The sequence below is a fragment of the Miscanthus floridulus genome, chromosome 8, assembly GCF_019320115.1.
Source record: "Miscanthus floridulus cultivar M001 chromosome 8, ASM1932011v1, whole genome shotgun sequence".
Classification (NCBI taxonomy): Eukaryota; Viridiplantae; Streptophyta; class Magnoliopsida; order Poales; family Poaceae; genus Miscanthus; species Miscanthus floridulus.
Window position 1 is genome coordinate 119,406,619 of NC_089587.1, and position 12,703 is coordinate 119,419,321.

Here is a 12,703-nt window from a genome sequence, read left to right on the forward strand (position 1 = left end):
ATGGACGGAGGCAGCGGCCTCAACATCATGTACGTCAAGACGCTCGACGAGATGGGCATCGACCGGACGCGCCTCCACCCAACCCAAGCACCTTTCCACGGCATTGTGCCTAGGAAGCAGGTCATGCCACTCGGGCAGATCGATCTTCCCATTACCTTCGGGGATCAGTTCAATTACAGGATTGAGACCCTCACCTTCGAGGTGGTTGGGTTCCCCGGAACTTTCCACGCCATCTCGAGACGTCCCTGCTATGTGAAGTTCATGGTTGTCCCTAAGTATACATACCTCAAGCTGAAGGTGCCGGGCCCCCATGGGGTCATCACCGTCGGCACCTTTCAGCGCGTCTACGAGTGCGAGGTCGAGTGCTGCGGTCACGCCACAACAATCGTCACCTTCGGGAAACTCGCCGCCCTCAAGGAGGAGGTCGCTGAAGAAACACTCGACGCAAAGAAATCGACCGGGTCGTTCGAGTTGACCGAGGGCTCTAAAAAAGTCCTCGTGGATCCTAGCAGCTCCGAGGGCAAAACAGTATGCATTGGTACCACACTTTCCTCCGAATAGGAAAGCGCGCTCGTCGACTTTCTCCGCGACAACAAAGACATCTTTGCGTGGAAACCCTTGGATATGCCAGGCATTCCGAGGGAGGTCGCCGAGCATACCTTAAAGATCCATCCAGGCTCCAAGCCGATGAAGCAATGCCTACGTCGCTTCTACGAGGAGAAGCGTAGGGCCATCGATGAAGAGATAGCAAAACTATCGGTGGTCGGATTCATCAGGGAAGTACACCACCCAGAGTGGTTAGCTAATCCCGTTCTTGTACAAAAGAAGAGCCAAAAATGGAGGACGCGTGTTGACTATACGGGTCTCAACAAAGTATGCCCAAAGGATCTGTTTCCTTTGCCGCGCATAGACCAAATAGTCGACTCTATCTCAGGGTGCGAAACCCTCTGCTTCCTTGATGCGTACTTCGGCTACCATCAAATCACGATGAAAGAGTCTGACCAGCTCACGACATCTTTCATCACCCCCTTCAAATCGTTCTGCTATGTCTCGATGCCATTCGGTCTGAAGAACGCTGGGGCTACATACCAGCGCTATATGCTCAAATGCTTCGAGGACCTCATCGGGTGGACCGTTGAGGCCTACGTTGATGACATCGTGATTAAGTCCAAACGGGCTGACTACCTCGTTGCCGATCTTGAGCAAACCTTTGCCAAACTCCGAGCGAATGGCATCAAACTCAATCTCGAGAAATGTGTTTTCAGGGTCCCAAAGGGCATGCTGCTCGACTTCATCGTCTCTGAGTGTGGCATCGAAATCAACCCGGAGAAGATCTCAGCCATCACAAGGATGGGCCCGATTCAAAACATAAAGGGGGTTCAACGAATCACAGGGTGCCTCGCCACCCTCAGCCGACTCATCTCGCGCCTCGGCGAATGAGGTCTCCCCCTTTATCGACTCTTGAAGAAAGCCGACCGCTTTGAGTGGACATCCGAGGCCTAGGAGGCACTTGACATGGTCAAACTGCTTCTGACAAGGCCTCTGATCTTGGTTCCTCCGACCAATGGAGAATCCCTCCTGCTATACATAGTGGCCACCACGCAAGTGGTCAGCGCCGCCCTGGTAGTAGAGTGGGAGGAAGAGGGGCACACCCTCAGGGTGCAGCGCCCTATGTACTTCATCAGCGAGGTACTATCCGACTCTAAGACCTGTTACTCCAAAATCTAGAAGCTCCTATATGCCATCCTCATCACTAAGAGGAAGCTACGCCACTACTTCGAGTCACACCCCATGACGGTCGTGATGTCGTTCCCCCTCAGCGAGGTCGTCCAGAGCCAGGACGCTATGGGAAGAACCGCAAAGTGTGCACTCGAGTTGATGGATCAAGGCATCATGTATGCCTCCCAAACGGGGATCAACTCCCAAGTGTTGGCTGACTTCATCGCGGAATGGATCGAGGTCCAGACACCACCGGCGGTTGTCGATCAAGAGTACTGGACGGTGTAATTCGATGGATCACTGATGAAGAAGGGCGCTGGCGTGGGGCTGGTCTTCATATCACCCCTTGGGGTTCGCATGAGGTACATGGTTTGTCTTCATTTCCCCTTATCCAATAATGTGGCTGAGTATGAAGCGCTCATCAACAACCTACGAATCGCCATTAAGTTGGGCATCCGATGCCTCAACATCCGGGGCGACTCCCAGCTAGTCGTCAACCAAGTCATGAAGGAGTCGAGCTATCACGACGCCAAGAGTGCTATGTACTGCCAAGAAGTCCGACAGCTGGAGGACAAATTCGACGGCCTCGAACTCAATCACATCCCAAGGCGTCTCAATGAGGCGGCCGACGCGCTTGAAAAAGCGACGTCCGGTCGAGAGCCGGTGCCAATGGGTGTCCTCGCCAGCGACCAATACAAACCCTTGGTGCGCTACGAAGGGTTGGAATGGGTCGACGATGGCCCGTCTGATCGAGCCTCAGGGGCTAACCAACCGATGGCTCCGTCCGGCCCTAAGGTCATGGAGCTTGAAGAGGATCGAGTGACAGAGCCTGATCCTCTGATCGACTAGAGAATGCTCTACCTCGACTACCTCCTTCATGGCACGCTGCCAACGGACAAGATGAAAGCTCGATGACTCACACGTCGTGCCAAATCCTTTGTTCTTGTAGAGGGCGAACTCTACAAACGAAGCCACACTGAGATCCTGCAACTCTGTATCATCGAACAGGGGAAGCTTTTGCTGAGCGATATCCACGGTGGGGTCTGTGGTCACCACATCGCGCCTAGAACCTTGGTTGGGAACGTATTCCGATAGGGCTTCTACTGGCCCACTGCAGTAGCCGACGCTGAGTAGATCGTACACACCTGCGAAGGGTGCCAGTACTATGCTCGACAAACTCACCTCCTGGCCCGGGTACTCCAAATGATCCCCATCACGTGGCCCTTCGCGGTGTGGGGGCTTGATCTGGTTGGGCCTCTCAAGAAGGCGCTCGGGGCCTACACCCACTTACTTGTCACCATAGACAAGTTCACAAAATGGATCAAAGCTCGACCGATCTTCGTGATCAAGTCCGAGCAAGCTGTGCTGTTCTTCCTCGACATCATCCATCGCTTTGGAGTACCGAACTCCATCATCACGGACAATGGCACACAGTTCACCGACAAGAAATTCCTTCGATTCTACGATGAACAACACATCTGGGTCGATTGGGCCGCGTCGCACACCCCTGAATGAATGGGCAGGTCGAGCGCGCAAACGGCATGCTCTTACAGGGCCTCAAGCCCAGGATCTTCAATCGGTTGAACAAGTTCGACGCACGCTGGGTCATCGAGCTCCCTGCGGTGCTCTAGAGCCTAAGGACAACCCCCGGCCGAGCCACCAGCTACACGCCTTTCTTCATGGTCTACGGTTCCAAGGCTGTCCTCCCAACCGACCTCGACTATGGAGTGCCAAGGATCAGAGCATACGACGAACAGGGAGCCGAGGCATCCCACGAAGACGCCATGGACTAGCTAGATGAAGCTCGCGACATCGCCCTCCTCTGTTCGGCCAAGTACCAGCAAGCGCTACAACAGTACCACAGCCAATGGGTGTGGGACCGAGCCTTTAATGTCGGGGACCTAGTTCTCCACCTCATGCAGAGCAACAAGGATCGCCACAAGCTCTCCCCACACTGGGAGGGGCCGTACGTCATCGTGGAAGTAATTCGGCTAGGGGCCTACAAGTTGAAAACCATCAACGGTGAGGTCTTCACTAACGCCTGGAACATTGAGCAGCTATGTCGTTTTTACCCTTAAATAAACGTACACTTCTCTTATCAGTTTTTGTCATAAAAATCCCCGATCTTTAGTGACACCCGACCCCTGCAAAGTGCGAGGGGTCGGACCTCACTCGGGGGCTGATATAAGTACGTTTATCTTGCAAACACTCTCTGTGTTATCTTGCAAGCATTCTCCGTATTTTCCCTCTTTTCTCATGGTAAGTCCTAAAGGCTAGGATTTCGGGAACAAAATATGAGTATAACTAGTTGGACTGCAGGAAACCCACGCCCCAGCGGCTACGACCTCCTTGCTCACCAGCGTGATCAGAATTGGCTCGCTCGCACTCCAAGTTTTTTGCGACCTTAACTATAGGAAGGGTCGGAAGGCACTAAACCTCTTTTACAGAAAGAGAGAGAAGAGCTAAAAAGCTGTTTGCCGTAACAAAATTTGAAAACTTAGTTCTTTTTTTGCACAAATTCATCGCTTATAAAGTGATTTCATCACGAAAAGGACTGATGTATTCATAAATACAAAAGACTGTTCACACGGGGCCTCCCCCACAACTTATTCAATCACAGTTTCTGACCAATTCTACTATAATTACTACTACGGTCGCCGCACCATGTGATGAGGACATGACATCCATGCATATAACTATGTTTGGCACATGGGATGGAGGGGAAGGAGGCCAGCAAGGGTGTCCAAGTCAAGAAGGAGGCCCGAGGCTAATTCGGTTCGAGTCCCCGAGGTGGAGGCCCAAAGCAACTCAAGTTCGAGCCTGCCTCGGAATCCAGGACCAGTCTGCCTTAAACTGATCACCCAGGACGCATCCAGACTCCGTTTTCGATGATCCATATATGGATGGAAAGATATTTTGATAAGGAAGCTAATCCAAGTGGTTTCACGTCAAAAGCTCTTCGGAATCAACGGAAATCATCGAAATAAGTCAGCGTCCAGAATCTACTAGGGTGCTGCGACACCTTTTGGTCTGTTGGACCGTGTATCGTGTTTGGGCCCATTAGGGGGCGCGTCCAGGGTAGGCGACGACCCTAAGACCTTTATAATCATACGCCGCTGCCGTCATTAGGTTTTGGGTTTTGCTTAGATTATTCTGTCAAGAACAGTTTCGCCGTTCATCGGTTTGAGACCCCAACTTCGTGAGATAATCTTTCATCTGCAATTTGGTTTTGTTCTTTCTTGTTCTTGCTTGTGTTCTTCGTTGCGTAGGCAAGGATTAGCCTTCTTGGCGAGGTCAACCTGGTCCGTGATTTGGTTGATAACTAGAGGAGCTGTGGTGCTAAGATTGCAGGGTTCGATCTTTCGATCTGAAGTCGGATTGGTGTCATTCTCCGCCACAACGATAGTTACCATCATCTGACGAAAGATCGGGATCCTCGTCTCCATTAAGTGGTAATCAGAGCTAAGGTATACCGTCAGGTTCACTTTTATTCTCTAGTTTTGAGTGTTTCGCATTCGTTTCATAGTCCAGTGCCATACTCGTTTTTCCTGTTCTAGAACCTTCCACGCCATAGCCTTTGCATATTTCAGTTTCAGAGTCCGTCGTGTTGAGTTTGTGTCCTGGTCGAGATCTTGTTGCTGGTTAGGTCGTGTTAGAGTCTAGTTCGTGTGTTTTCCCCCATTGTTTCCTTCAAATCTTTGCTGTTGTGACCAGTTTTGCGCACATTGTTCCCGTTTTGTCCTCTAATTCGGAGTCAATTCTTAAAACTAGTCTAGTTTTCGCATATGAACTCCGATTTCGACGTTCTATATATCAAAATCGATCAGAAAAAAATTTCAGATCCGTCCATCCCTGACTATGTCGGGTTCAGAAATTTTAGATTAGTCAAAAAGTGGTCACAGGATCCTCTTTTCGTGGTCACAAGGTTTTTGTCGATTTTGAGCAAGTTTTCTGAAAATTCCACAGGCCACGTCTTACACTTGTTTGAGCTCATATTTTCTGTGGTTACTTCTTTTGTGCTCCTAAGTAAAGAAAAAATATCAAAAAAAGAAAATAAAAAAGTCAAAATTTCCCAAAAAACAACGACAGTCCTAAAAATAGAAAAAAAGAGAGGGGCAAAAGAGGAACAATATTTAGAGGAGCACATAGAGAAGACCAAAGTGAGCTGTGTTAGCGTGTGCTGTCTGGTTCCTTGTTTGTGTTGCTGTTTCCATCCTCCATACTTGTTTTTCATACACCTGTCACCTTGCTATCCACCATACTTTTGTCACACGCCTGGTACTTGGAACATTTTAGACCAGCAACGAGAACAAGTACTTTGGACTATAATTCAGCATTACTTTCTGTTACTGACTTGTGTGCCAGATATACATATTACTCTTTATGTGCCTTCCAAGCTCCACAAACTCTTCAGATCAGTACAGACAAAGGGCCTTGCAATCTCGATACCACTGCCTTATAGGTATCACGAACCAGCCGCCGGTTGTACCGTCCACTGTTTGCGTTGGTAAAAACTTTGTAAGAGCTTGGTAAGACGCTTCCACTTGCTGTGAAAAGTGACCACTACAACCACGTAGGCATTTGGTAGGAATAACTTTCACCGTTTGTTTCTTGTTTTTATGTTTACAATGACAGGTTGTTCGTATCTACCGATTTATGATGGTATAGGTGCTAATGAGTACATGGAGTGGGAAATTGCCATTGATAACATATTTGCTACTCGCTTTATGTGTCCAAGGAGGAAGGTAAAAAATATAGCTAGTGTTTTGCGACATTCTGCTTTATCTTGGTGGGAGTCTTTAGATTCTTCTGATAAACCTCAAACTTAGAATGATATGAAACTTCTTATGCGAGAAACTTTTGTTAATCCATCTCCTATTTTGACTTCATATGCTGAGGTGCACCATTTAGAGGAAGAGTCAGCTGTTATTCCTCTTGCTATGACTAACCTTCTGCAAAATAATGTACATAAGCGAGAGGATGACATGAAAGAAAATGAGAAGCTCATAACCTCATATGCAAATTTAGAACCATCACTTCACCATGTACCTATTACTCCTACTGAGAACACAGGTAATGCCCATGGTCCTACACTCACGGAAGGTGAAAATTGTTTTAATGTACTAAATTTTTTTACAAACCATGCTATCATAGAGCAATTGTTAGTGGAACCCTCTCTTGATTTATCTTTGTCCCATGATAATTTGCTTGAAGTTCCTTGTGATAAAGATGAATTAATTGATGATGCTTCAGTTTTACATGTTTTGAAACCAGTCACTTGTGCTGAAAATAAATATGTTATTCATATTGCTACTAAAACTAATGAGTTTAAATTGTTGTCTTCTTTACATACTTTGGGTTACATTGAATTTGATGTTTTGTGTAACCTAGATTGTTTAGAAGAGAGCCTTTTTAAATATGCTGATTTGCTTTGGTTTTCTAAACACACATATCATGTTATTGGCAGATATAACAACAAGGGATAATATATGATACATCGAGTATACATTCGTAATGATATGAATTCTCCTTTTATTGTACAAGATTATGATCGTTTAGAGGGCAGCCATAATAATATAAATATTTTCTCGTGTTCCTTAAAGAATCAAGTTCACTTCCAAGAAGGGGAGCATTGTTGGTTGCTACCTATGTCTGCTCGACCATCTATTCCTGTATTGTCTTTGGTTAGTTCTAATCTTTTGCAGGATAGTGTTGACATACATCGTGTGCATTCGGATCATGGAGTCTACATGCTTGCTGAAAATTTTATGCGAGATGACATGCTAGAAACTTGGAAACATGGTCACGTTCCTTCTCACAATTATTTCAGTTTTCTTTGTCCTCGCAACCCCGTTCTTCTTTATGTTGTGTAGGATCAGTTTCAAGCACAATCGACGCCGAGGACATCTTTTCATCAAGAAGGGGAGGATGATGAGGACATGACACCCATGCATATGACCATGTTTGACACATGGGATAGAGGGGAAGAAGGCCAGCAAGGGTGTCCAAGTCAAGAAGGAGGCCCGAGGCTAATTCGGTTCGAGTCCCTGAAGTGGAGGCCCAAAGCAACTCAAGTTCGAGTCTGCCTCGGAATCCAGGACCAGTCTGCCTTAATTTGGTCACCTAGGACGCATCCGGACTCTGTTTTTGATGATCCATATATCGATGGAAAGATATTTTGATAAGGAAGCTAATCCAAGTGGTTTCACATCAAAATTTCTTCAGAATCAACAGGAATCGTCGAAATAAGTCAGCGTCCAGAATCTGCCAGGGTGCTGTGACACCTTCTTTTGGTCCGTTGGACCGTGTATCGTGTTTGGACCCATTAGGGGGCGCATTTAGGGTAGGCGATGACCCTAGGACCTTTATAATCATACGCCGCCGCCGTCATTAGGTTTTGGGTTTTGCTTAGATTATTCTGTCAAGAACAGTTTCGCCGTTTATCGGTTTGTGAGACCCCAACTTCGTGAGATAATCTTTCATCTGCAATTTGGTTGTGTTCTTTCTTGTTTTTGCTTGTGTTCTTCGTTGCGTAGGCAAGGATTAACCTTTTTGGCGAGGTCAACCTGGTTCGTGACTTGGTTGATAACTAGAGGAGCTGTGGTGCTAAGATTGCAGGGTTCGATCTTTCGATCTGAAGCCAGATCGGTGTGTCATTCTCCGCCACAACGATAGTTACCATCACCTGATGGAAGATCGGGATCCTCGTCTCCATTACCATGCTCTCCATCGGCGACGTCCTACCACTCCATGGGATCCTCGAGGGCGCCGTCGTCTGCAATGTTGTCGGGGACCTAATACCGGGGTACCCAATGAGGTGAAACTAATAACCATTGAGCGTTGACGCTTCCGGTCAGACAAGAACGTTACTATGCTTCTTACCCGAATGACGGAAGATTGGTTCCACCTCGCCCGACCCCTGAGGGCTAGACTCCACCTTGCCCGACATCCGAGGGCAGGCCTCGACTCGCTCGACGTTTGAGGACAGGCTCTGCCCCGCCCGACGTCTGAGGGTGGGCTCCACCTCATCCGATGGCTGAGGGCAGGCTCCACCTCGCCCGACGACTGAGGGCTGGCTCTGCCTCATCCAACGTCCGAGGGCTGGTTCTGTCCCGCCCGACATCCAAGGGTGGGCTCCGCCTCACCCGACGACTAGGGGCTGGCTCCGCCTCATCCGATGATTGCACCCTGCTCCTTCATGTTGATAAGCACAGGGTACGACAGGACATTCGAGTCAACCACAGTACCAAGGACCATGCCCTGCACGCCTGTAGGAAGGTACTGTTAGGATGTGATGGGACGGACGCTTTAAGCCCTTTTCAACCTAACAGTGCTCGAATAGTGTTGTAGGCACCGACTTTTATCCCACAGTGTTCTAGGCGCCGCAATCGGCCCTCGGGCGTGAAAACTAACACAGGCATACGACAACCTCTATAATCCAAGGAATAACTCACATCATCTATAGTGACAAGCATATAGTCATTTCCCCGTCTACTCCCCGTAGAGTCATGGCTCGGTGCCCTGACGCACCGCGCCGCACCGTCCGTCGGGGGAGGATGGGACATGACCACTCGCTGAAACGGAGTCAGAGCCTGGCCCTATCAGGATCAGCGGAACATGCTATCCCTGTCGTGGTCTACCATGTCAGCAGGGCAGGCTCAAGGGAAAAGGAAGACCCAGCGCCCTCGAAGGACTTTCTCTGTCTTTGGTTTTTTTCCTCTTTCTTCCATCTGTAACCCCTGCTCCCCCCTTGGTCTATAAAAGGGAGGGCAGGGCACCCCGCTAAAGGGACCAACTTTTGACAGATCAATTCAACACAACACACAGCCAAGCAGCAACCGAGCTCTTGGTATCCTTTCGATCATTCCATCAGAGACTTGGGACCTGTCCCTCTCTTGACCGTTTGTACCCCTACTATGAACTTTTTTCGGTACTAATAACATGAGCAGTAGCAGACTGGATGTAGGGACATTTAGCCCGAACCAGTATAAACCTTGTGTCCTTTAGTGCACCATCCGGGCCTAATGTGCAACAATTATAAATTTACTTGCCGGTGTTTGTTCAAAACACCGATAGTTGGCGCGCCAATTAGGGGCCTTTGCGCGTTCCAAATCGAGCCTCAGATGGCTAGCCACGCAATCAACTAGGTCCTGGGTGCACGCGTACGTTTCGGTGACTTGGACTTCATCGTCATGGTGGGAGGAGAGTTGATGTTGGCCCATGCTGCCATCCAGTCTCTCCCCTCCATCAGCTTCAACTACGGGAGGTTTGAGTGCTAGCCCGGTGTCTCCCCTAGACCCTAGCCATCTATGGAGGACCCGCGCCGCCTCACCCCCTCTCCGAAACACTTCGCACGGAGCACCCCGACGGTGCTTCCGTTCGGTCTCCGCAATGCCACGGCGACCGTTAGCCACCTTGTGGCACAGTGCACGATCCCATCCCCCACGAACAACAAGTTCGTGGGGATGATCGAAAGCATCACTGAGTCTGTCCATGGCCTCCTCACAGAGGGACCAGGGTCGGACTCTAGCTCTAACTCTAGCAAGGGACATGTCGAGATCATCTTCATGGATGACACTACCCCGGAAGGCAACCTCGGTGATGGATCCAAAGGGGGGACAGTGGCCCCACCTCACGTAGGGGTGGAGCTGCTGAGAGCCCGAAAGCGGGAGATAGACGAAGCCAGACAATAGCTTGTTCAGGAGTACGTGGAGGTCGATCGAGAGATCGAACGCTGCGAAGACGGTGGGTGCGCACACGCCATGGCCCACGACGTGAACTGAAGGATCATCGCCGACAATGAAACCCTTCCTCACTTCACTCGAGCAAGCCAAAACATCGCCGCCGCGTTGGCTTTGCTCCATGGCCTTCTAGAGGCCGCAATGCCCGAGGATCGTTGAGCCCACCGTGAAATTCGCACATTGCCTGAGCGTGTGGCAGTGCAGCAGGCAGAAAGCTCGTTGTCTCGACGACGTGAGCCCGACACTAGCCACCATACACCCTCGATGCATCCCGCCAGGGATGCATCAGTCCACCAAGCACCACAAGGCGTCGGGCATCAACGACTCGGCCACAACCACGGCGCACGCATCACCATCGATGTGCGTAGACGCACCTACAACGACCCAAGGGAAGGAGCCCACCGCGGCTATCATCCTCGACACGGCGGACGCTATGATAGCGGCGAGGACCGAAGCCCAAGCCCTAGCCTACTAGGGCCTCAGGCCTTTAGCCGACACATCCTCAATGCTGCATTCCCGCTAAGGTATCGACCACCTACCAATATCCCTAAATACTCTAGAGAGACAAACCCCAGACTTTGGCTTAAAGACTATCGGCTTGCCTGTCAAGCTGGTGGTGCGGATAATGATGACTTCATTATCCGCAACCTTCCACTGTTCTTGGCCGATTCGGCCCGGGTGTGGTTGGAACACCTACTGTCCAACGCAATGCAGAGTTGGGCGGATCTGAAGGAGATCTTTGTGGGAAACTTCTAGGGCACATACAAACGCCCTAGGAACCCATGGGACATCAAGTACTACCATTAGAAGGCCGATGAGACCCTCCATGGGTACATCCGACGCTTCTCCTAGCAGTGCAACGAGCTCCCTAATGTCGCCGACGCCGACATAATAGGAGCCTTCCTGTCTGAGATGACCTACGAGTCTTTGGTTCATAAGCTAGGACGCAAGGGCCCATGAACCACCAAGGAACTCTTGGACATCACCACCAGCCATGCCTCAGGAGAGGAGGCGGTCGAAGTGATCTTTGATCGCCTTGAGGGCAAGGCAAGGCGGGACGAGGGTGTCGGTGAAGGCACTTCCAATCGTTCTGCCAAAAGAAAGAATAAGAAGTAATGGCGCGAGGACTCCCTCGTAGCAGCTGCTGCTGACCGCAAGGGTGGTCAGAAGCCCACAGAGGGCGCTCTGAACGACTTCAAAAAAAATGCTTGAGGGGCCATTCCCGAACCACGCCTTTCCCGTAAAAGCATCCGCTCAAGGACTACAGCCTCATGCGGAAGTTCTTGTTCGAAAGCTCAAACAAAGGAGAGCAGGGGAAGGAACCTGCCCCCACTGCAGACGATGTCGAGGAGAAGGACGATGACTTTCCAACATCGGACGACTGCCTTATGATCTTCGGAGGATTGGCGGCCTATGACTCCAAACGCCGTCAGAAGGTCACATGCTGCCAAGTCTACATGATCCAACCGGCCACACCTCCCTTCCTCTAGTGGTCGGAGTCTGCCATAACCTTCGATCAGACTAACCATCCGGATGTCGTCCCACACCTAGGAAGATATCCGCTTGTGGTCGACCCGATCATCGGACCAAAGTGCCTCACCAAAGTACTGATGGACGGAGGCAGCGGCCTCAACATCATGTATGCAAAGACGCTCAACGTGATGGGCGTCGATCGGATGCACCTTCGCCCAATCTAAGCACCTTTCCACGGTGTCGTGCCTAGGAAGCAGGCCATGCCACTCGGGCAGATCGATCTGCCCATTAACTTTGGGGACCAGTTCAATTACAGGACTGAAACCCTCACCTTTGAGGTGGTTGGGTTCCCCAGAACCTTCCACGCGATCCTGGGATGACCATGCTACACGAAGTTCATGGCCATCCCCAACTACACAAACCTAAAGCTCAAGATGCTGGGCCCTCATGACATCATCACTGTCGGCACCTCCTTCCAGTGGGCCTACGAGTGCGAGGTCAAGTGCTGCGGCCACACCACAACAATCGTCGCCTCCGGGGAACTCGCCGCCCTCAAGGAGGTCGCCGAAGAAGCGCCCGATGTGAAGAAGTCAACCGGGTCATTTGAGTCAGCCGAGGGCTCTAAAAAAGTCCTCGTGGATCCCAGCAGCTCCGAGGGCAAAACGGTATGCATTGGTGCCACACTCTCCTCCGAATAGGAAAGCACGCTCATCGACTTCCTCCGCGATAATAAAGACATCTTTGCATGGAAACCCTCAGATATGCTATGT

The 12,703-nt window shown here is 50.2% G+C and overlaps 1 protein-coding gene across 1 annotated transcript; it reads left to right on the top strand.

Annotated features, from left to right (window-relative positions):
- LOC136469813 (uncharacterized) lies at positions 1 to 561 on the top strand. The gene has a single exon (XM_066467867.1). It carries the CDS (start codon positions 1 to 3, stop codon positions 559 to 561), a length of 561 nt encoding a protein of 186 aa, XP_066323964.1.
- The last annotated feature ends 12,142 nt before the right edge of the window (positions 562 to 12,703 follow it).

What these genes read in the sequence shown, in the direction of transcription:
- LOC136469813 (XM_066467867.1), top strand. Translation starts at nt 1, where the DNA reads ATGGACGGAGGCAGCGGCCTCAACATCATGTACGTCAAGACGCTCGAC.